The 19,782-nt window shown below is 57.9% G+C and overlaps 4 protein-coding genes across 6 annotated transcripts; all 4 read right to left on the minus strand.

The window, feature by feature from the left end:
- Positions 1–248: 248 nt before the first annotated feature.
- HYAL3 (hyaluronidase 3) lies at positions 249–6,515 on the minus strand. Its single transcript, XM_060631108.3, has 4 exons — positions 5,678–6,515; positions 1,586–2,496; positions 1,098–1,187; positions 249–981 (listed from the first exon to the last, which is right to left on the minus strand). Exons 2-4 carry the CDS (start codon positions 2,477–2,479, stop codon positions 706–708), a joined length of 1,260 nt encoding a protein of 419 aa, XP_060487091.1. The 5' UTR covers positions 2,480–2,496; positions 5,678–6,515; the 3' UTR covers positions 249–705.
- Positions 3,216–5,666, minus strand: NAA80 (N-alpha-acetyltransferase 80, NatH catalytic subunit). Its single transcript, XM_060631112.3, is given in 2 exon segments — positions 3,216–4,286; positions 4,288–5,666. Coding segments are annotated over 2 exon segments (894 nt in total). The 5' UTR covers positions 4,318–5,666; the 3' UTR covers positions 3,216–3,422.
- A 1,444-nt stretch (positions 6,516–7,959) lies between the features above and the next one.
- On the minus strand, positions 7,960–11,937 carry HYAL1 (hyaluronidase 1). 2 transcript variants are annotated; one of them, XM_078443057.2, is made up of 4 exons: positions 10,413–11,003; positions 9,025–9,948; positions 8,591–8,680; positions 7,960–8,391 (listed from the first exon to the last, which is right to left on the minus strand). In XM_078443057.2, exons 1-4 carry the CDS (start codon positions 10,431–10,433, stop codon positions 8,074–8,076), a joined length of 1,353 nt encoding a protein of 450 aa, XP_078299183.1. In that variant the 5' UTR covers positions 10,434–11,003; the 3' UTR covers positions 7,960–8,073. The 2 variants fall into 2 exon arrangements, with proteins under 2 accessions (XP_078299183.1, XP_078299184.1); XM_078443058.2 differs by lacking the exon at positions 8,591–8,680 and having other exon boundaries at positions 10,413–11,937.
- Positions 11,938–12,456: 519 nt separating this feature from the next.
- Positions 12,457–18,826, minus strand: HYAL2 (hyaluronidase 2). Of its 2 annotated transcripts, none has more exons than XM_060631092.3 (4): positions 18,713–18,826; positions 15,614–16,584; positions 15,023–15,112; positions 12,457–14,687 (listed from the first exon to the last, which is right to left on the minus strand). In XM_060631092.3, exons 2-4 carry the CDS (start codon positions 16,532–16,534, stop codon positions 14,277–14,279), a joined length of 1,422 nt encoding a protein of 473 aa, XP_060487075.1. In that variant the 5' UTR covers positions 16,535–16,584; positions 18,713–18,826; the 3' UTR covers positions 12,457–14,276. The 2 variants fall into 2 exon arrangements, with proteins under 2 accessions (XP_060487075.1, XP_060487076.1); XM_060631093.3 differs by lacking the exon at positions 18,713–18,826 and adding an exon at positions 17,418–17,531.
- Between the last annotated feature and the right edge of the window lie 956 nt (positions 18,827–19,782).

Genomic DNA, 19,782 nt, shown 5'->3' on the forward strand with positions numbered 1-19,782 from the left:
ATTGTAGTCTATTCCTGAGACCCGTAAACCCACGACGCGCTAGCTGAACTATGCACCCACAATGCCCTGTGTACACCGCCCCCCGCGCGCCCACGTGCCTGCATGCACAGTTGTTAACACTGAAGCTGCCTCTTTGGAGCAGCCTACTACGTCAGGCAAGGCCAGCGTTTCTGGGCACTTGCGGACGGACACTCCGCGACAGGAAGAGCTTGGGGTTTAGTGGAACTTGGTGAACAAACCTTAGGCGGTGAAAGAAAAAGTGACTTTATGCTGAAGCAGAGGACAAATAACAGCTTAGCACTTACAGACCTTAGCCAAGATCTTGGAGCCCACCTGTCTCTGGATGGGTCTCCTGTGACCTTTCCATGGACCCAGTGAGGAGTAGTAGGAACAGAGCCCTGAGCTGGCAACTCTAACCATCTGGAACTCTGACTTTCCCTGGGGCTGCTTATCAGGAGGGATCAAGTGACCTCAGAGGACCTTTGGTTTTAAAATAGTGTAAACAAAATAAACATTTTTGTCTGTTTGTCTGTCAACATTTTTTTCCTGGCCCCTTCCACTCCCCAGGTATCCCATGGGAAGGGAGGGTGTGTATGGGAGGACTGACTCTAAACTGAATAGAACAAGAGTGGGACAGAGCTGTCCCTCCAAGACTGGAAAAATGGCAGCAGGGACAAGAGAGTCAGGGGCAGGTAACCTCTGGTTTTATGTTGCTTCTTCAGGCCTAGGCTCAGGTCTAGGCTCCTGGCAGGTAGGGCCAGCCCAGCCCGGGTAACAACGGCAGCTAAAGGACTCCCAAGCTCCAGGGCTGCCATCTGGCTGCAGATGCAGAAAGGCTTCCAGCTGTCCTCCATCTTGGCGGGCACAACGCCCATGGCCATGGCACCACTGGTGACTGCAGGTTATGGCTGCCCTGGTCACATTGATTACATAGGGACCCAGGGTGCCCACTAGGTAGTCATGGAGATGCCAGCACTTCTCCTGTGGAGAGGGGAAGGATGTATCAATGCTCCTGCTTCATGCTCTGACATGGTCTCTTCCCCGAACCCTGGGATCCCAGGATGGGCTGTACGGCAGGCTGGAGGGGCAATGATCACCTCAGAGCTGGAGAAGCTCAGGTCCCCCCAGAGCACCACGCCGGCTGCCCCTAGTGCTGCGGTCACACCAATGGTCTGCACGAGGTCATCCTGGAAGCAAAGAACTACTAAGCCAGGGCTGGGCTGGTCAGATCCATCTGGGCCTACCTCTACCTTCAAGAAACTTTTCTGGCTCATTACCATGATCTGATTCCACTTCTAGAGTAAGGTTACTTGGCACTGAGCCTCTGAGTGGCTTCTTGGGTCCTCCACTCAGAAAATGTCTTCCCTCAGACCAGGGCTCCAAACATTGGCCTTGCCTTCCCCCTCAAGATTTTACAAGGCAGAGCCATACTTCCTTTTCAGATGCTCCAGGATAGTACCTCCCCACTCAGAACTAGATCAGGGTCTCCCCATCAAATTCCCCTGGGCAAGGTCTTCTCTTCAGACCTTCCTAGGACAGGACCATGACTCCCCACTCAGACCCCTAGATCTCAATTTTCGCTCACCTGGGACAGGAACCTCCCAGAATACCGGTATGTGAGGCGGGCATAGGCCAGGACAGGCAGGGGATGTGGGTGCCCAACAAGGGCCACACGGAAGGCTTCTTCCAGGCGGTATCGGACAAATGCCTGGTGGTGAATAGGTGGCAGCTTGGGTGGGAGGTAAATGCTGGGGAAGAGGGCGCTGGAGGCAGCCCAGAGCCAATGCAGTTGTGTGTTTCGGGCTAGAGTGGCTGGGTGGCAGTGGCCTGTGTAATTGAAAGCTGTACCACGCCAGCCATTGCCACAGGCTGGGAAGCGATAGAAGCCCCAGAACCCATGGGGCTTCAGTGCCTGGCCTAGCCGTAGTGTGTCCTCCATCAGGGCACGGGCTGCCTGTTCAAAGCCAGCACGGGCCTTGTGGAGCTGCTCCTGGGGGTTCAGGTGGGGGAATACCCGCTGTGCCCAAGCCCATGAAGCTTCCTGGTAGGCTCGGCGGCGGCCCCAGTTCCCGGCCCAAAGTGGACACCACTCTTCCCAGTCTAGCACTGCCAGGCCAGCAAAGCCACGTTCTAGGCTGAGATGGATCTGGTAGGCAGCCCGTGCCAGGTGGCGGTCAAGAGGGACAGCCTGGGGGATGCCCCCGTTATGAGCTGTGCCCCTGGGCCCAAGGTAGGGATAGAAGCCAAGCTGGTTCTTGTAGAAGATGGTGATGTTCTGGCCATGGAAACGCTGGCCACGGTTGGCTGTGATGCCCAGAGCCTCTAGTGGCAGGTGCACGCCAAAGCGAGTCTTACAGTGTGCTGAGGGTATGTTCCATAGCACAGAGAAGGGACGTTCAGGAGCCCACAGCAGGGGCTGGCCACACCCCAGGCACAGGGCCATTCCTAGTACCAGGGCGAGGCCCAGCTGCATGATCATGACCCAGGGACAGAAACCTGCAGGAGAGAGGGGGTGTGAGCTTAGAATTCATGGCCATGGCCACACCTTCTATACAGCAGGGAAAGCTGGGAACACTCCCCCAGCTACTCCCAAGGATGGAGGCTGGGGAAGGATGGTCCCCATGTGGTCCTCTAGGCCTCTCAAACCAGTAACACCCTAAGTTGGCCCACGTAGCTCCCGTGTTGTCCATCTCTGTCACAGCACCACTGTGCCTTCTGACACCTAGCCCACTCACATCTCACCAGTCCCCTCTGACCTCTTTCTTGGGCCTTGCCCCAAGAACACAACATCCTCCCCTTTGCCTGGCTTAATTCCTACTCAGCTCTCAGGTCTCTGCTGTGACATCACCTCCCCTGGGAGGCCTCCTGGGTCTCTAAATGCACTGAGGGCACTTGGGCTCCCACTGTCCCAGCACGGATCCTGACACTGTATGCCTGCCTGTCTCCCCTGTCCCTGTCTGTCTCGTTCCCCATTGCCTGTGACCAGTCCAGAGCCTGACAAACAGTAGCCCCTGAGTGAATAGTGATGAGTGAATGTAGAAGGGAATAGATACCTTGTCACCTGGGCTTGGCAGAGTGGGAGGGGCAAAGGGCAGGTGTCCCTTCATCCATGGCCCTAGGGCCAAGGTTGATCTGGGGACTCTTGCAGAGATAGGGGATCTAAGATGAAGCTGGGAGGTGAGAGTGAGGTCAACAAATAAACTGTCACAGCCACATCCAACAGAAGCCTTTATTCAGCCACACTGACAGCTCTGAGCCACAGCCATGAAGCCATCTACTGGCCCCACTGGTACTCAGGAAACATGGCCAGGCTAAAGCTGCTCCCAGGGTCTAGGGACTATGGTATGGCCAATGGGCTGAGGCCCAGACTGTCCTAGGCAGTCCATCAACCCTGAAGGACAGTGCCTTGTCCTGGGTAGCCCTCAGATGTCTTTTTCCATCCAGAATATGGGACATCCTCTCAGGTCTTGGTATTGTGTCTCCAGCAGGCTTTGTGGAGGGGGCCCTGCAGGAGGTGGGGGTGAGGTGGTCAAGGGCTCAGGCAGGGGAGGAGGTGGCGGCAATGATGGCCCCTTGGGGGCTCTTGGGGCAGTTTGGGCAGTCAGACTAGAAGCCTTGCAGAGTTGCCGGGGAAAGGGGGCTCTGGGGAAGGCCCTGAGCAGGGTGGCAGGCAGCCGTTGGCTGGTGAAGACTAGGCCCTGCACAGGCTCACCCAGCTGGTAGCCCAGGTGGGCATAGAACTGCAGCTGGTCATGGGTAGTGAGGTGTAGTCGGCGGAAGCCCCGGGCCTGAGCAAAAACCTCCAGGCCCTCCATGAGGCGGCGGCCAAAGCCACGGCCCCTCAGAGCCCGGGCCACCACCACTGTCTCCACTAGGAGGCTCTGGGGCCGGTCCAGCACCCGTGACAAGCGGGCATGGCCCACCACGATGGGGGCTGCCTCAGGTGTGGGGCTGGGGCTCAGCAGCATCAGGCAGAGGGGGAAGGCGTCTGAGGACTGGCCCAAGGAATGCAGGCGGGAGGCACGGCTGCGGGGCCACTGCTCATTGATGAGGTCGGCACAGGCATCCAGGAGCTCAGGTCGGCAGTGCACAGGCTCCAGGGTCAGTTCAGCCAGGTTGGGGGCTGAGGTCTCCTCTGGCTGGTGTGCAGGATCCAGGGTCAGCTCAGTCAAGCCAGGACTGAGGGTCATCTCTGGATGGCATGCAGAACCCAGGGTCAGCTCAGCTAGCCTGGGGCTCAGGGTCAGCTCTGGCTGGTGTGCAGGATCCAGGGTCAGCGTGGCCAGGTTGGATCTCAGGGTCAACTCTGACTGGCATGCAGGATCCAGAGTCAGCTTGGCTGGGCTGGTACTCAGGATCAACTCTATCTGGTGTGTAGGGTCTAGGGTAGGGGTCAGCTTTGATGAGCCAGGGCTCAGAGTCAGCTCTTCCCTACATGTAGGATCCAGGCTCAGCTAAGTCAGGCTGGGAGCCATGGTCATTTCCTGCTGGGTTGCAGGTGGCTCAGTGCCAGGCTGGGGATTAAGAGCATGGTCTCCAGACAATGGTTATCTCCTCAGACCACAAGGATGCTCCTCCTGTAGACAACAGCCATGCTAGGCTGTGCCAGGAAGGAGGACAGTGTTGGGGCAGGGAGGGGCTGACAGAGTGTTAGGGGAGCCATGCATCCTGGAACTGGTAAGTACACCTTGTCTCTGTCCCATACTCACCTGATGGCACAGGTCACCTGGAGACCATCCCTTATACCTGACTCAGGTGACTCACTCAGGTGACAGCAGAGGTAATGGTTCCAGGGTGTCCTGCCCCACATTGGAGGAAAGCTGAAGGCTAAAGGCTGGGGCAGAATCTAAGAGTCATGGCCCCACTTTTTCTGGCTACAAATCTGGCCTCCCCAGAACAGGGGACCTAGCCTACACCATCATGGTTGGCTGGCCATCAGACAGAACATGCAGACTAGACACCATGACCCCCTACTTAAACCCACCCAAAACTCCCTCTGGCTGTCCCCAGGAACTCCCCTGCCCTTTCCTTCTCTTTACACTTTAGGTCCCAGCCTTTCTGACCACTTGGGCCATGCCTGTCACCTGACCAATCCTGGGGTACCCATCACCCACCCGTTAGGATCAGTTTTCCCCTCACTGAACTGCCTTTCCTGCCTGGAGCACAGAGCCCATGCCCCCCCACCCCCCCCATCCCCATGCAGCTCAGGACACTCTGCTTGGGCATGGACCCAACTGTCCCCTCACATGGGGTTTCAACAGCACTAGCAAGGGGCCTGGCTCACTGTCACAAAGCAATGTGGCTCTTGCAGGCTTGGTTCCCCACTGGCCTGAGTTTCGTAGTGGCCCTAGATAAGGACCACAGCTTCCTTCCTAAATCCACAAGGGTGTCCAACGGCCATCAGGTTGGGGGCTCAGACCTCCTGTGCCTAAACCCCATTGTTTGCCAGTCCTACCCCAGGCCCTTCTGCCAGGAGGGTCTATGCTGAGGGGATTCCTGGCAGTGGGGGATCCACTGGACCTCACTCTTCTACTCACTTGCTCCAGAGAGGACGTCCTGGCTCTCCTTCCCCACCTCCCCCAAAAGGCCCCATGAGCCTGAGGCCAATTCCACACTGGTCAGGCACAGGTAGCCCCCACAACCCCACACCCCACTCAGAGGATTATAAGCACCTCACCTGCATCGGCCACCTCCGCAGCAGCTACAGCTCTGGACCAAGAGGGAGGAAGCCCCAGAATCCACCCCTAGGTCTGGAGCCCCAGACTTCCCCGCGGTTTTAACCCCTTCGTGGCCGACCCCACCCACTATGGGCGGGGCTCCTGTGTCCTCAGGGAGAGGCGGCAGTGTCTTCTGTGCCTCGGTTTCCCCCTCCCTCCTAGTGGATGACAAACCGTGGAATTTTGGGGGGGAGGGTGTGCTTCAGCAGCTTGACTCTGGGTGGGTGTGGCTCGGCATGCTAGGGGAGAGAACGACAGAAGCAGGGAGGGCGTGCGGGACGGCATAGCTACTTGAGGACCGCACGCACGGGACAGACGGGGGACAGTGAGGACGAACATAAGGCGCATGGGAAGGGGGAGGTACTGACATGCTGAAGCCAAGCTGCGGGACGCTTCGCGTGCTCGCTCCGCGTGGGTCGGTTTCTCGCTGTCTGTGGTTTGGACTCTCCTGACCGCCCGCGCTGGCCCCTAGCGGTGCGGCGGACGCACTGCAGCCGTCGTCTCCTGCAGCACCGGACCTGGTCGACTTTCTCTAGGAAGCTAGGCCCCACCCCGCCTCCGCGCGCCACGGCTTAGGCTCCGCCCCCGGTTCAGGGCGTCACAACACCCCCGACGCAGACCTGGTCTCTGCCATGGCTCCGCCTCTGCCCCTCCGGCCCCGCCCGAGCCACAGCACCTCGCTCCCTACGTATCCCAGCTGGGACCGAGCGCAGGCTCCACCTCCTCCCCGTCGCCTGCAGGCCCAGTATCTGGCTTCTGAGCACCTATTAGATCCTCCCGGATTCCACTCTACCGAGGCCCTAGCCGGGCCCGTCGCGCCAAAGCCTTGGCCGGGTACAGGTCCCTCCTCCACACGGCTCTACTTCCGCCTCGCCTCGCCTCACCTCGCCCCACCCCAAGCTCAGGCAGGCCTCGGCTCCTGTCGGTCCCCGTTTGGAAAGGGGTCCATTGTGGAAACGATCAGGTAGAGCTTCCTCCTGAAATTTGGGCCCCATCCTCGGAAGCAGCCGCCCTCGGACAGACGTCAGGTCTGAGTGAGAGAGATGAGCCTTTCCTGTGCCCTCTGGATCCCGGCTTCTGCACGTTTTAGGCACTCCATTAATAGCTCCTGAAGCAAGAATCGTGTCTGCTTTATTTGCGAGCTTGGTGCCTTTGAGCAGGTTGCGTGCAGGGCTGGTTACTGTCAACACAGTAGGAGTCAAAGTGCTTTACCTCTATAGCTAGACAGCCTGGGTTTCGAATTCCAGTTTCTCTATTTTCTGGCTGTGCAGCCTTGGGCAAAATGTTTGCCCTTCCAGTGTGTGCCTCAGTTTCCTCATAACGTCGTGTTAGGATCAAGTAAGTCTACTTAAAATGCTTAACACAGGACTTGAGGAAGCGTAGGTGTTCAGTGAATGTCAGTTCTTGTGATTGCTACAGTTTAAAGACTGGCTTAGTATCTCTGGAGATGTTTATGACCCAGCTGGATGGGTGCTGGAGGCTCTAACCCCTTAGGCAGCTATCCTGGTCTATAAGCATGTGCAGGTGTATGCTCGTGACCGTGGCTGAATGTACTCCTGGCTGTCACCATGACTTGTGTGTGACTACTTATACTGGAGAAAGCTCTGGCCAGGGGTGCCTGGGTGGCTCAGTCGGTTAAGGGGCTGACTTTAGCTCAGGTCATGATCTCGCGGTCTGTGAGTTCGAGCCCCGCGTGCGGCTCTGTGCTGACAGCTCAGAGCCTGGAGCCTGTTTCAGATTTTGTGTCTCCCTCTCGCTGACCCTCCCCTGTTCATGCTCTGTTTCTCTCTGTCTCAAAAATAAATAAAACGTTAAAAAAAAAATTTTTTTTTTAAATAAAAAAAAAAAAAGAGAAAGCTGTGGCCAGGCTCAGAGTGCATTAGGTTGTGAAACTGAATAAAGGAAACCTCATTTAACATGGAGTTGGAAAAAAATAAATAAATAAAATAAAATGGAGTTGGGAGGCTGGAAGGGGGAACTCACCCATGCCACTCCTTGCAGCTCTTTGCAGACCCAACAGGGAGAAGCCTACTTTACTATTCCAGCAGGAGGAAAGATTTTCTCATTGTGTGACAACAGCCCAGCCAATGAGAGACTGTCATAACTCAGTCAATGAAAAGTCACCACACTTTGAACCCCAGGTTTACTCCAATGGACTTTCTGTTTATCATGGGCCCTTCAAACTCCCCCCTTTCCTATGTAAAAGATCGCTCCTCTTCTTTGGTTTTGCAACAGCTTACATGTCTCAAGTTGCAATTTTCTACTGTTCCTGATTAAACCCATTTTTTCTGGTAAAATAACTTTTATTTTTAATGTCAACAAGATGTTCAATGCGTGTATCCTAGTTTGTGGCCAATTACCACGTGCCTTGCTTCTCACACCATGCTCCCTTCCAGCCACGGTAGCAGCGACATTTGAACTCCACAGCCATCTGCATCCGATCCTCAAGTGAGAGGGCACCTTGTACGGTCAGGGGCCCGCCACCAGGTGTGGGCTGGATGGAGAAACTGGTGGGGTTGAGGATGAGGAGGGCCTCAGGGTGGCTGGGGCGCCTGGCACAGCGACCATGGCCTGAGCACAGGGCTTGACTGCACAGAAGAGCCCCGCTGGTCACGTTGAGGACAAAGGGCCCCAGTGTGGTGTCCACATACTCCTTGATGGCCTGGCATGATTCCTGAGTAGGAAGGGGAGAAACAGGGACACCATGGCCATGCATGGGCCTACCTAGGGCACTGAGGCACTCACCTGCTGGCCAGTCAGGACTAAAGGGATAGAAAGGGTGGGCCAGGGTCTTGCCAGTCAGCCTGGCAGCTCCACCCCTGCCCTGCCCCCACCCTAACCCCCCCCCCCCCCCCCCCCGGGCCTGAGCTCACCTTAGTTCTTGTGTTCTCCCAGCTCACCCAGAGTACCACTCCTGCTGCCCCCTGGGCTGCACTTTCCCCCAGGCTGTGCTCCAGCTCATCCTGAGGAAAGGGACATAGCTCTGAAGGGCCTTCCTCCCTCCCCACAGCAGATTGCTGTAACAACACTGGATGGGACAAATGATTCATAACCCCCACCTGGGCTTTTCTGGCCCTGGTGGTGAGAGGCAAGCCCATCCTCACTCTGGCCTGTGCGTGCCATGCACCAGGCACTACGTCTTTCTGATGAATGCAGAATCATCTGTGCTGAGCACAGAGCATGGCACACAGAGCTCAAGGAATGGAGAATGGATGAAAGTGCCCCAAGGCCATGCAGCCTCACTTACTGGACCTGATGCCTGACAAAGTAGGCTATACGATGGGTGGGGTTATAGAGGGAGACTCACCAAGGGCAGAGAGCGGTTCGTCCCGTCGTAGAAGATCTGGGCATAGGGCAGCACTGGCAGATCAGGGTCCCCAGCACCCACAGCCACACGGAATGCCTCACCTACACGGTGCCGCACATACACCTGTCCCTTCCCTGTGCCCTCTAGCTCTGTAGGCATGTAGATGCTGGGGTAGAGGGCACGGCTCTGACCCCACAGCCACCCCAGCTGGTCATTCTGGGCACAGATACCCGGGGGGCACTGGCCTGTATAGTTGGGGCTTAGAAAGTCATAGTTATAGCAGTCAGGGAAGCCATAGAAGCCCCAGAGGCCACGAGGCCTCAGTGCTTGCCCCAGCTTGAGGGTGCCTGCCATCCAGGCCTGTGCAGCCTCCTGGAACTGGTCCCGAGCTGCGGCCTCCACCCAAGGAGCTGGCCAGTCAGGATGCTGCGCCTGCACCAGTGATCGTGAGCGCTGCCGATAAATGTCTTTGGCGTCCCAGTTGAAGGCCCAGCGTGGGCGCCATGCCTCCCAATCGATGACTGCCAGCCCTGAGAAGTCAGACGCAGGGATGGCAGCCAGGATGTCCTGGAATGAGTGGGCCAGGTGGGTATCCAGGCTGGCATTCTGGGGCAGCCCACCAAACACAGGCTCCCCGGCAGACGTGTAGTAGGGGTAGGTGCCCAGCTGGTAGCTGTAGAAAATGGTCATGTCAGGGCCGCGGAAGGTCTGCCCCGGGTTGGCCACCACATCAAAGACACTGACGTCCACGTCCACACCGTATTTCTCCAGGCACCACTGGGTGTTTGCGTTCCAGATGGTGGTGAAGGGCTGGTTAGGTACCATGGGGCTCCTGGAGCCTTGGGTTTTGTCCAGCAAGGTCAGGAAGAGGGCGTAGATGGGAAGCAGGTGGACTGCCATGGCACAGGGTGGTTCTAGTGAAACCTAGCCAGGGGAGGCAAAGCTGAGAGTAGGCCCTAAACTCTCTGACCCCTGCTCAGGGAAGGCTGGCCAAACCCCTTGCTCATTAATCCACCCCTGCTCTGGGTTTAGGTAAACACTGACCTGCAGGGCTCAGGGAGGTCAGAGGGCAAAGGAGAGGCTTGGAGGGGTAGCACTGCCACTGGAGGGGCCTCTGCCCTGTCTCCCACAGACTTTGCCCTGGCCTAAGCTAACCAATCCCCTTCCCCAAGAGCCACAGAAGCCATGATATGTGTTTTCAAAAGAGCCAGGCCCTCAGCCCCGAGGCTGACCTGACTGTGATGGGGGGGGGGGGGGGGGGGTCCTTTCCTGTCTCTCCCTGCAGGAATCCTGGCCAGCCATTGGAGGAGGAGATGCTCAGTGACCAAAGACAGGTCAGCCCAACCCTCCTTGTATCCCCGCCAGTCTGCCCACTTGTCCCTGCTGACCTCAGGGCTGAAGGGCCTCATCCTCCAAACTTCCTGACCCCAGGCTGAGGGCCTAGGCAGGGCTCAGCAAGATTCTGTTCCTCAACTCTGCCCTCAGCTGCACCAGATTCTTGGAGGAAGCTGCTGCTGCTGGAAACTCTGAGCTTTTGTAGGGGGTCACCCCACCCAGTCTGGGGGCGGGCTGAGGGGCAGGCGCGGGGTTGGAGGGCTGGGCCAGGCAGCTGAGCCACCTCAGCACCCCTAACAAAGTGCCCTTGGTAGGAGGTGGGGCTGGGCCGGAAGCGGCCCCGCCCACTGGGTCAGCACTAGGGCAGGGCTTTGCGGCTTTATTTGTGTTGGGGTGGGGGTGGAGGCAGTGCGGGGGAGGGGGTTGCTCTTTGGTTGGCAGACCCAGCTGGCAGGCCTGTTTGTGGTACTGGAGTCTGGGTGCCTCAGTACCTATACCAAGGGAGTGTACTTTCCTGCACAGCTGCACTATGACATTTGTGGGCCCTAAGCACTTTTGCTTTTTTGGGACCCTTTCTCAAAACGTCAAAAAATACATTTTACAACTATGTTGGTATAAAGACAAATATAATCCCAACCTAAGTCATTATATATTCATTATTAATATGTATCTTCTTCTGATTAAAAAAATTAAGATTTCGGGGGTCCCTAGAAGTATTGTGGCCTCAGACCCTATACTGACTATGCCTAGGGGGGTAAGTCACTTCTGCTTTCGGGACTTGAGTCTGAAAGGCGCTGTGTCTGTGAAGTCAGGGCTGGTCAGTGAGTGTGTCTTTGTGAAGCCCAGGTCAGCTACTATCTAGGCCTCTGTGCAAGCTCCAGTAGAGTGTGTATGTGCAAGTGTGGGACCCGGTGACTGGATTGGGTGTTGAAGACTCTGCTGTCCTGTGACTATGAGATCCCATGTTTGACCACGGGTGTGTCAGTGACCACATGTTTGTTCATTCCTTTATGATTTCACTTGTTTGCTGATTCAGAAGCTGATTATTGAGACCTGCTAGGTCCCCAGGCCCAGGCTTGCCTGCCAGGGTGGGGTGAAGGGAACATCATGTCCCTGGCCCAGGTGAAAGTGCTACCTGAGTGAGTCTGCAGCCCAGTCTGAGCCTGAGCTGGTGATCCCCTGCCTGGATGGTGGTCAATGAAGCAGTGACACAGCTGGCTATCATCTGGACCTGGTCCTGCAGGCAAGGATGGAGAAGCTGACAGTGGGCCCATGGTGCCAGGGGGCTGTGGGTACATCAGCCAGGACCCAAGTACAGCATCTAATCACAGAGATGGTGGCTGCTGATCCTGGTGGAAGCAGGGTCCCAGAGTGATGGCCACCAGGCTCAGGGAGACTGGCACAACTCCCCAGGGCTGAGGGGACAGGAGAACATCAAGGCAGCCCTGACTCCCTCTCCCTAAGGCTTTGTACTACCTTCTGGTGCCCCTAGAAACCTAGGCTGCAATTAGCACAATCCAGCCAACCATCAGGCCAGCATCCTCCAGCTGGCCTCAGTCTAGGGGAGAAGTTCTAATGGTGGAACGGCAGGAAGGAATACCCAAAGCCCTCCCTGACCCCAGGGCCCTGCCCATAGACCTGCCCTTGCTGAGTTGGTCTGGCCAGATGGGCCCAAGTTCTGTGTGTCTGGGGTCACTCCAGCTTTGTGGTCCAGCCCTGCCTGCCCTCTCTGCTCTCATACCCTGCCTAGGCCACCTCACTCCCCATTACCCCCACCTGCCCACCCACAGATCCGGCTGTCCCTGAGTTGCACTTTCCACAAGGCTGTCTTTCCAGGTCCTCCTGGAAAGTGATGTGAAGTGATCACAGGTTTGCACGGAGGTGTCACAGCTGGGTAGGTACAGGCCACAGCTATTTGGGGAAGGTAACAGTTGTATAAGGTCAACATGTGAAGGAAATCACAGCTTTGCACATGTACGTGTAGGGGTCCAAGCAAGGTGGGAGAGATCACAGATGTGGGTGTTACAGATGCGGGTGGGATAGCTCACAGGTATGTTTGAGGGTCCCAGCTGGGTACGGGAAGTCAGAGGTTACAGCTTCTCCTTCTTTGCCCTCTTTTTATTGGCTCCATTATCTCACGACCTTATTGACAATACCTTCATCTTCTGTCTAGCAGGCCTCTCCCCACCATAGCCATGAACATCTGGGCACCCTTCCGCCCCAGCGTCCTCCTCCGCCATGTGAACTGACATTGCCTTCCCTGAACTACCACCCAACCCCTTTCCCTCATTCTCTGCCATCACCAGCCAGAGGGATAAGGGATCACTTTACAACCTGAGTTGACATCAATTTGGTGGGGCTCGCTTCTCCAGGCTCTGCTCCCATGACCACTTCTGACTCAGCCTTTGCATCTAGTGTGCATCCCCATGGAGACAGGGCTCTTTGTGGTGTGCCTCACACATGCATCCCAGCCCAGCACCTGCACATGTATGCATTATTTACTGAATGGGTAAGGGAGTCACCGCCGTCAGGCAAAGTCAGGCTTAGTGCTGCTCTTGGGCTGCCCCTCCTGCCCTGCCTGCTGTAGCCCCTAGCCTCAAACTGTGAGTCCCAGTTGTGTTCTGACTTCCTCCAGATTTTGCCCATGCTTTGTCTCTCGCATCAAGCTTCCTCTTCCCTTTTTAACTCAGTGTAAGAAGGACTACCTCACGGATACCTCCCTTGTGGCTGGGCTGCCCGCGCCCCTCTTCACCACTTGGCTGTTTCTCTCCACAGCCAGTGTTTGCTGAGGACAGGGGCTGTGTCATCACCGATATGGACAAGGGGACCTTCAGGTGTGGGTTTGATGGGTGAGGAGAGGGGCAGAGACACACCAGGTAACTTCCTTCAGAAGCAGGGTAGTAAAGCAGTCCAGAGCCAGTCCGACTGCTCCAGCTGCTACTTGTCTCCCTTGGGACAGCTGAGGACAGGCTATACTTCCCACGGCCGGGACAGAAGTGATCTTTGAGGTTGTCTCTGCTCCCAGGCTCAAGATACCTCCCTCTCGCCCCATCATGCATCTTTGCAGTGGGACAGGGATGAGACCTTGGCGTTCAGATCCCAAACCCCAGTGGAGGACTGCGACCAGCTGGAGAGAGGGCTGTGTGGCTGGAGTCTACTGCCCTTGGGAGCAGGGAGTGGAGGAGACGCCCTTGCCTGTGGGAACAGCAGGGAGGGGTGGTCTGGCTACTTGCCCAGCCTGGGAAGATCAAACATCCACTTCCCCTTTCTCCCTGGGTGGGCAAGGCGAGGTGACTGGCACTGGCCCAGCTGGGGATCCAGGGACAAGTAGGAGAAACACAATGAGCCCAGTCCCTCACAGAAGGTTGGGCCCAACAACTTTCCAATCAATATGGAGAAAGCAAGGTCCTTGGTGTTGGGGTGGAATGTGAGTCCCTCCAGTCCCACTGGCCCCTGCCCCATCAGCGGAATGGGCAGCTCTGGGCCTCCAGGTCCCACAGATGGCATTTGACAGATAAGAAGTCCCCAGCAGAGAGTCTGAGAGACCCTGGATTGTCTTTCACATGTCCTGGCCTAGTTGCAGACAGTCCAAGCACAGAAGAAATTGTTTTATATTTAATTTACAAAAGAGACCCCAAAATAATAATAATAAACCATCCAGGGGCAGGAGAGTAGGGTCAGGTCCTCTCTGGCCCGGCTGTGCCCCTCTTCCTCTCTGGCAGGGAGAGAAGGGACCTTTCGGGGAACTGCCCCTCCCCCTTAGAACAGGGGGGTGAGAGCTGGTATGGATGCTCTACTGGGCATCCCAGGGGCTCTGCCCCCTCCAGACTCCAGTTTGTCCATCCCTTGTAGGCTCCTATGTGCCTGGCAGAGCCATTGTGGCAGAGGCCAGCTTGTTTGGCAGCCGGGTGAGACCCCTATAAAGTCCAGGTGAGGGCCAGGGCTGCCACAGCTAGTGGGCCAGTGAGGTGGGACCCAGCCCAGGCCCCACTGGCACCCCCAGCTGCCCGTGTGTGGTCCCACTGGCATTGCTCACCGCCCCAACCTAAGTAGCACTGGCAGCGAAAGTGCGTCTGCAGGTGGTTGAGATCAGCCCAGCTGAGCTCCCCCTCTGGTCGCAGCTGCGGCTCACCAGGTACATGGCTAGGCACCAAGCGGAAGCTGCTGGCACTGAGGTGCAGGAAGGTATTGGCGCTGGGGTCGCGACGCACACAGCGCCCGTGGCCATGGCACTGGGCCCGGCTGCAATACTGGGCAGCCCAGGACACGTTGACTACGTAGGGGACCAGCAGCCGCGTCAGGTAATCCTTGAGGTACTGGCAGGTCTCCTAGGGGCAGAAGCCAGGGATCAGGGTCAGCTGCCTCAGCCCACAGGCCCAGATGGAAACTCTATTAACCTTCCTTCAACAGCACACACATGTGTATCTGTACATGAGTGCTTGAACCCTTACTGTTCCTATTCCTGCTGAGAAGGGAAGTGGGGACAGAGATGAACCCAGAAGGGCACGTAGGGAAGGAACTCTGTCTTCTCTACTGGGACCAGGAATGCCTTGGGTGGGAGACTAGGTTCGTCCACCTTGAGGGTCAGCAGCTGAAAGCCCCAACTTTCTGCCTGGCCCCTGCACACTCCACTCTGGTAGGCTGGGTGGGGGCGCTTACTTACCGTGCTGGTGGTGTAGCCTGCATCGCCCCAGAGGATGACACCGGCCGCACCCAGGGCTGCACTCTCACCAATGGTGGAGATGAGATCCATCTGTGTGAGAGGGGGATGGTCACTGGGGAAGACTGAGACCACAGGGTGAGGACCAGGCAGGCTGGACAGGCCCTCACCCTGTTCTGACTGGCTGATCCCCTCAGCCCAGTACCCCTTCCCACCCCCAGGCAGAGGCTGTTTCACTTTCTCATTAGATGTTCAAGTCATTTGCACGCCTACTTTGGCCTCCGTTTCCCAAGCTAACGACCCACTTGAGCTGAAGATGTATCTATCAGGATAAACCCCAAAGTCAGAATGCCTAGTTCCAAGACCCTGCTTTGCCCTGGATGTGCTGGGAAGCTTTGGGTGAGTTTCTCAGCATTTCTGGACCTCAATCTTCTTATTTGCAAAATGGAGGTAATGATGCTACCCTTTCACAAGGTTACAGAGAGAATGACACAAGGGAATGTAGATAGAAAACCGCGGGGCAGGAGGCCCCCTGGTAACCCAAACCTGCAGTGGTTCCCTGGGGAAGAAGGCAGGGTCCTGGGAGGCACATACCTCGCTAAGCCCCGTGAGCTTGCGACTATAGGTGGGTCGCGTGAAGACGTAGACCGGGAGTGCGTGGTTGGGGTGGTGGGTGTGAGCCACACGAAGGGCCTCCTGAACACGGAAGCTGACAAAGTTGCGGCCGTGGGTGGAGGACGCAAGTGTCTCGTCCAGGTAGACAGAGGGGAAGAGGGCTGTGCTCTCTGCCCACAGCCAGGCCAGCTGGTCATTTCGGGAGACCTCAACGTCAGGGCAGCGGCCTGTATAGGTCTCCCAGTTCTGCACATAATCATGGTTGTAACAGTCTGGGAAGAGGTAGAAGCCCCAGAGGTGCCGAGGCCGAACTGCCTTGACAAAGCGCAGTGTCTCCAGCATGAACTGCCGTGCAGCGAATTCAAACTCGTATTGCGCCTGTTTGACTACACGATCTGATGGCCAGTCAGGGTGGCGAACAGCCACCAACTGGCGTGATGATTGACGGTATATGTCCTTGTCCTGCCAGTTGCGCACCCACACAGGCCGCCAGTCCTCCCAGTCGATAACTGCCAGCCCTGCAGGCTCCTGTGTACGAATGTAGTGCTCCACGTGTTCCTGCAGCATCTTCAGATGTGCCCAGAGGCTGCCATTCTGTGGCACGCCACCGTGCACTGACCTCCCCACTGAACTGAAGCGGGGATACAGGCCCAGCCGGTCATGGTAGAAAATGGTGATGTTCTGGTTCACAAAACCCTCATTAGGTGAGGCCTGTACATCAAAGGCCTTTAGGTCCAGTGGCACCTTGAGGCGAGGGCCACAATCTTGTGTGGGCACGTCCCATGCTACCACAAAGGGTCGGCCCGTAAAGATGGGTGGCGCTGTGGGCTTGAGCTGGGTGGCCCATGCCGCCGCCCACACCACAGCCAGTGTGATGGCAGGGCCCAAGCCTGCCCACATGCTGGGGGCTACAGGAAAACGGTGTCACCTGCCTGGCACCAGCTCAGGAACTAGGGGAGAGATGGGAAAAAGCAAGTCAGTCTAGAGAATCAGCGAGGTGCCCACCCCAAACCCATTCACACTCCCCAAGCCCACGCTGTGGGGGGCACCGTGCCCCAGGCTGTTGAGACCCTGTTAGGCGACTGTAACAGGTCTGAAAGACCACAGGAGGGAAGGGAAGACACCCTGGGAACTCCCTGCCAGGAGCATAGGACTCCTTCCTGGAGCAGGTGGCTTACGGCTGGACAGAGACCTCTGGTAGGTGTGTGACTCTAAGAATTGGCCGGCTGCACTACGGACTAGCTGCCCAGAGATACAGATGCCTGCATACCACCCAAAACATGGTTTCAGAGAGCCTCGAACCCGCGGCCCACTCTGTACTCCATGAAGAACTCCTGGTCCAGGGAAACGATAGCATTTGTATAAGGAAGGGCACAGCTCATACAGCCACAAGGAAGCTGGAACACAGCCGCGAAGCTATCATGTGTGTAACACCCGCCAGGAAGAAGAGCGAGAACGTCAGGACTTTGTCTCGAACGCACTCTCCCAAGTTTGGTGGAGGCCCCACCGGGACAAAGGGGTGGCGGACCTCCCTCGGCGGCGCCGGCGGACAGGCCCTTCGCTCCGCAGCCACCGTGAAAGCGCCCCACACCGCCAGACGGGTCCCGGGAGGAGCTCACTCCCCCTGGCCTTTGTGCTGGACCCCGCCCCCGCCCCGCACGTGGGGCCAGTGCCCGGCCGGGTGGGGGTTGGGTTCCTTGGCCGCCCGGCTGAGCGCATCCCCTGGACTTCTGAACCCAACCTGAAGGAAGAAAGCCGCTAGGCTTGCACTGCCCGCCCTCACCTCGCGCGGGGCGCTGCCGGGACCCACGCCATGGCCACTGCCATCCCCGGCCCAGCCCGGCCCGCTCCGGCCGCTAGCCCAGGCGCAGCCCAGGCTCCGCGCCTCTGCTGCTCCGCCCCGCCCCCTCCCCACCCCGGCCCGCGGGCCCTTTAAGAATCCAGCGCGGAGGTGGGCCTGGGGCAGGACTTGTGGCCGGGGCGGGAATGTGTTCCCGACTTTCGCGCAGCCAGTGCCACGTTTCAGGCTCCAAGGCCCCCAGATTCTTCCCCGAGTAACGTGGCCATCCATCTGGGGCCGTGAGGCCCCTCCGAACAGGGCTTTCTTCTGTAATCTTAGGTGCTAGTGCCAGTGAGCCCAAAGTTTCCTCCCCCACCAGCTCACTGTCGGTGGTACAGTCCTCCCCGCTCCGCCGCGCGACCAGCCGCTTAAAGGGACAGCGTAAGAGTCGGGAGTCGCGCAGGGAATAAAGAAGAAGGTGTTCCTCCGCCTGTCCATAAGGTGGTGCTGCGGGACCCGGGGCCTTGGCTGGGGGCAGCAGAGGATCTGGATCTGTACCCGCGAGTGTAGTTCCCAGCCGTGGGGCCCTTAGTTTGGAAAGAGGTATGGTGACCAGAGCCGATCTCTGGTTTCCCAGGACAGTAACGCCCAGTCCCCTGTGGATCGGGGGGCTTCCCGACCCCCGTCCCAGGTCTGAAGGGAAGCCCCGCCCCCTACCAGACTGAAGGAGGGGGTCAAGCACCCTCCTCTGGGCCCTTCGTAGGCAGGGCCGAGGTAGTAGTTGTCTTGGCAACACGAGCTGTGGGTCGCAGCTTGGTCGGCCCCACTGGGGGCCGGTAAGCCCAGCGGGCCCTGGGAGTTGGGCCCCCTGCCCCCGACTTGCATTAGGGACAGGTCAAGGCCTCCGGTTCTCTCCTGCCCAGTCTTTGTGGAGGCTTGTAGGACCCCCCCCCCCCCCCCCCCTTTATTTAAACTCCTAGGAGTCTGCTACTCTTGCAGAAACAGCCGACCCGACTGCGGAGAAAAGCCGGCCTGGCTAGGGGGCTCCCCCGGGCCTCCACCGGTATCCTGAGCCCTTTCGTCCCGCAAGCCCGTCCCTGTGGGGAGCAGGCTTGGAGCTGGACCTGGGCGAGACCTCCCTGCTTTTTCCTAGATCCTCTCTTCCGTGCTGGACTCAGCTCCTCAAAGGGCCCGGGTCTGCACCGCCAGCCCATTCCGAACGCTGGGGAGGAGAGGGAGGGAGAGCTCCTGTGAGCGGGTCTATGGGGGTGCAGACCAGTCGCCTGCACTGGGCTCACCTGTGTGGGAGCCCGTGGGCCCAGTAGGTCGGCGGCCTCCCTCCTTCCCCCGGTGAGCCTCTCCAGCTAAGCTACTCGCACCAGCTGCTGCCCGCCGGGCAACCCGCCGGCGACTTGATAAACTCCATCCCCTCCCACCCGCTCCCGCCTCCCACCCCAGCCCTTTTTCCTCACTTCCTGCTGCCCCTCTGAGAGGAAAGGGCCAGGAACAGGAGGGGGGGGGGTGGGGGAAAGGGACCGCTTGACCCTGTTTCCCTCCCACGACAAAGACCCACTGGCTGGCTGCCCTCCTCCCCTTCCCCCCTTCCTCCTCCCCCGAGTATACCCTGGCCCTGTGAACTGCACTAGGTGACAGGAAGGCAGTGGGACCTGGCTCAGGTGACAGCCTCCACCCTGCCGGCAGCTTCCTAACCCTGAAAGCTCTTCTCCCCAACCTTCTCTTGGGGTTGAGGCCCATCCTCAAATCCAGTAGCCTGTGGATGGAGGGGCCCCAGTGGAGGTCCTTTGGGGAGTCAAACTATTTGGGAGATGCTTGGCTGATGGTCCCCCAAAGCAGGTGGTGAAGAAGGGAACCAGTCATAAGGGGGCTTGGGGGAGCTTCCAGGAGCTGAGTCAATTTTTTCCGCTGAAGAGCAGAAGCATCCCAACTGTGACAGAGTGGACAATGTGCTGATGTGTGTGATTGTGCAGGGTGGGGGAAGGGACAGGGACTGGGAAGGGTCTACAGAGTGGTCTCCTGATGGAGGGCATTCCTGGATGGACTTCACTGAGACACTGCAGAGTAGGGAACTCTTATACCTGGAGTGAGAAAAGAGCTGTGTTTCCATGGGAAAGGGGGTACTCATTACAGGGCTGTAGCCCCAGGGAGGGCTGCAGCAAGGTCCCAGCAGACCTGGTTCAGAGAGGTGGACAAGTCTGCATACCCTCAAATCACCCTGAGCCTACCCCCACTCACCCTACTGGCCCACCTCTCCAGTGCCCGGGCCTCTCTTCTAACAGAAGGCTGTGTAAGCCTGGGCAACTGGGGGAATTGGGTACACACCCTGGAGTCTGCCGGAGGACCAAGGAGT

This window comes from Panthera onca, chromosome A2 (genome assembly GCF_046562875.1).
Source record: "Panthera onca isolate mPanOnc1 chromosome A2, mPanOnc1 haplotype 2, whole genome shotgun sequence".
Classification (NCBI taxonomy): domain Eukaryota; kingdom Metazoa; phylum Chordata; class Mammalia; order Carnivora; family Felidae; genus Panthera; species Panthera onca.

Excerpts from the sequence above, each read along its gene's own strand:
- HYAL3 (XM_060631108.3), bottom strand. The coding sequence starts at position 2,479 with ATGATCATGCAGCTGGGCCTCGCCCTGGTACTAGGAATGGCCCTGTGC. Across the intron at positions 1,188-1,585 it reads CTGGGAGGTTCCTGTCCCAG|GATGACCTCGTGCAGACCAT; the intron begins GTGAGCGAAAAT and ends CTTTGCTTCCAG. Across the intron at positions 982-1,097 it reads TGAGCTTCTCCAGCTCTGAG|GAGAAGTGCTGGCATCTCCA; the intron begins GTGATCATTGCC and ends CCCTCTCCACAG.
- HYAL1 (XM_078443057.2), bottom strand. The coding sequence starts at position 10,433 with ATGAGGCCCTTCAGCCCTGAG. Across the intron at positions 9,949-10,412 it reads TGAGGCCCTTCAGCCCTGAG|GTTTCACTAGAACCACCCTG; the intron begins GTCAGCAGGGAC and ends TCCCCTGGCTAG. Across the intron at positions 8,392-8,590 it reads GGGAGAACACAAGAACTAAG|GAATCATGCCAGGCCATCAA; the intron begins GTGAGCTCAGGC and ends CTTCCTACTCAG.
- HYAL2 (XM_060631092.3), bottom strand. The coding sequence starts at position 16,534 with ATGTGGGCAGGCTTGGGCCCTGCCATCACACTGGCTGTGGTGTGGGCG. Across the intron at positions 15,113-15,613 it reads AGCTCACGGGGCTTAGCGAG|ATGGATCTCATCTCCACCAT; the intron begins GTATGTGCCTCC and ends CCTCTCACACAG. Across the intron at positions 14,688-15,022 it reads CAGGCTACACCACCAGCACG|GAGACCTGCCAGTACCTCAA; the intron begins GTAAGTAAGCGC and ends TTCTGCCCCTAG.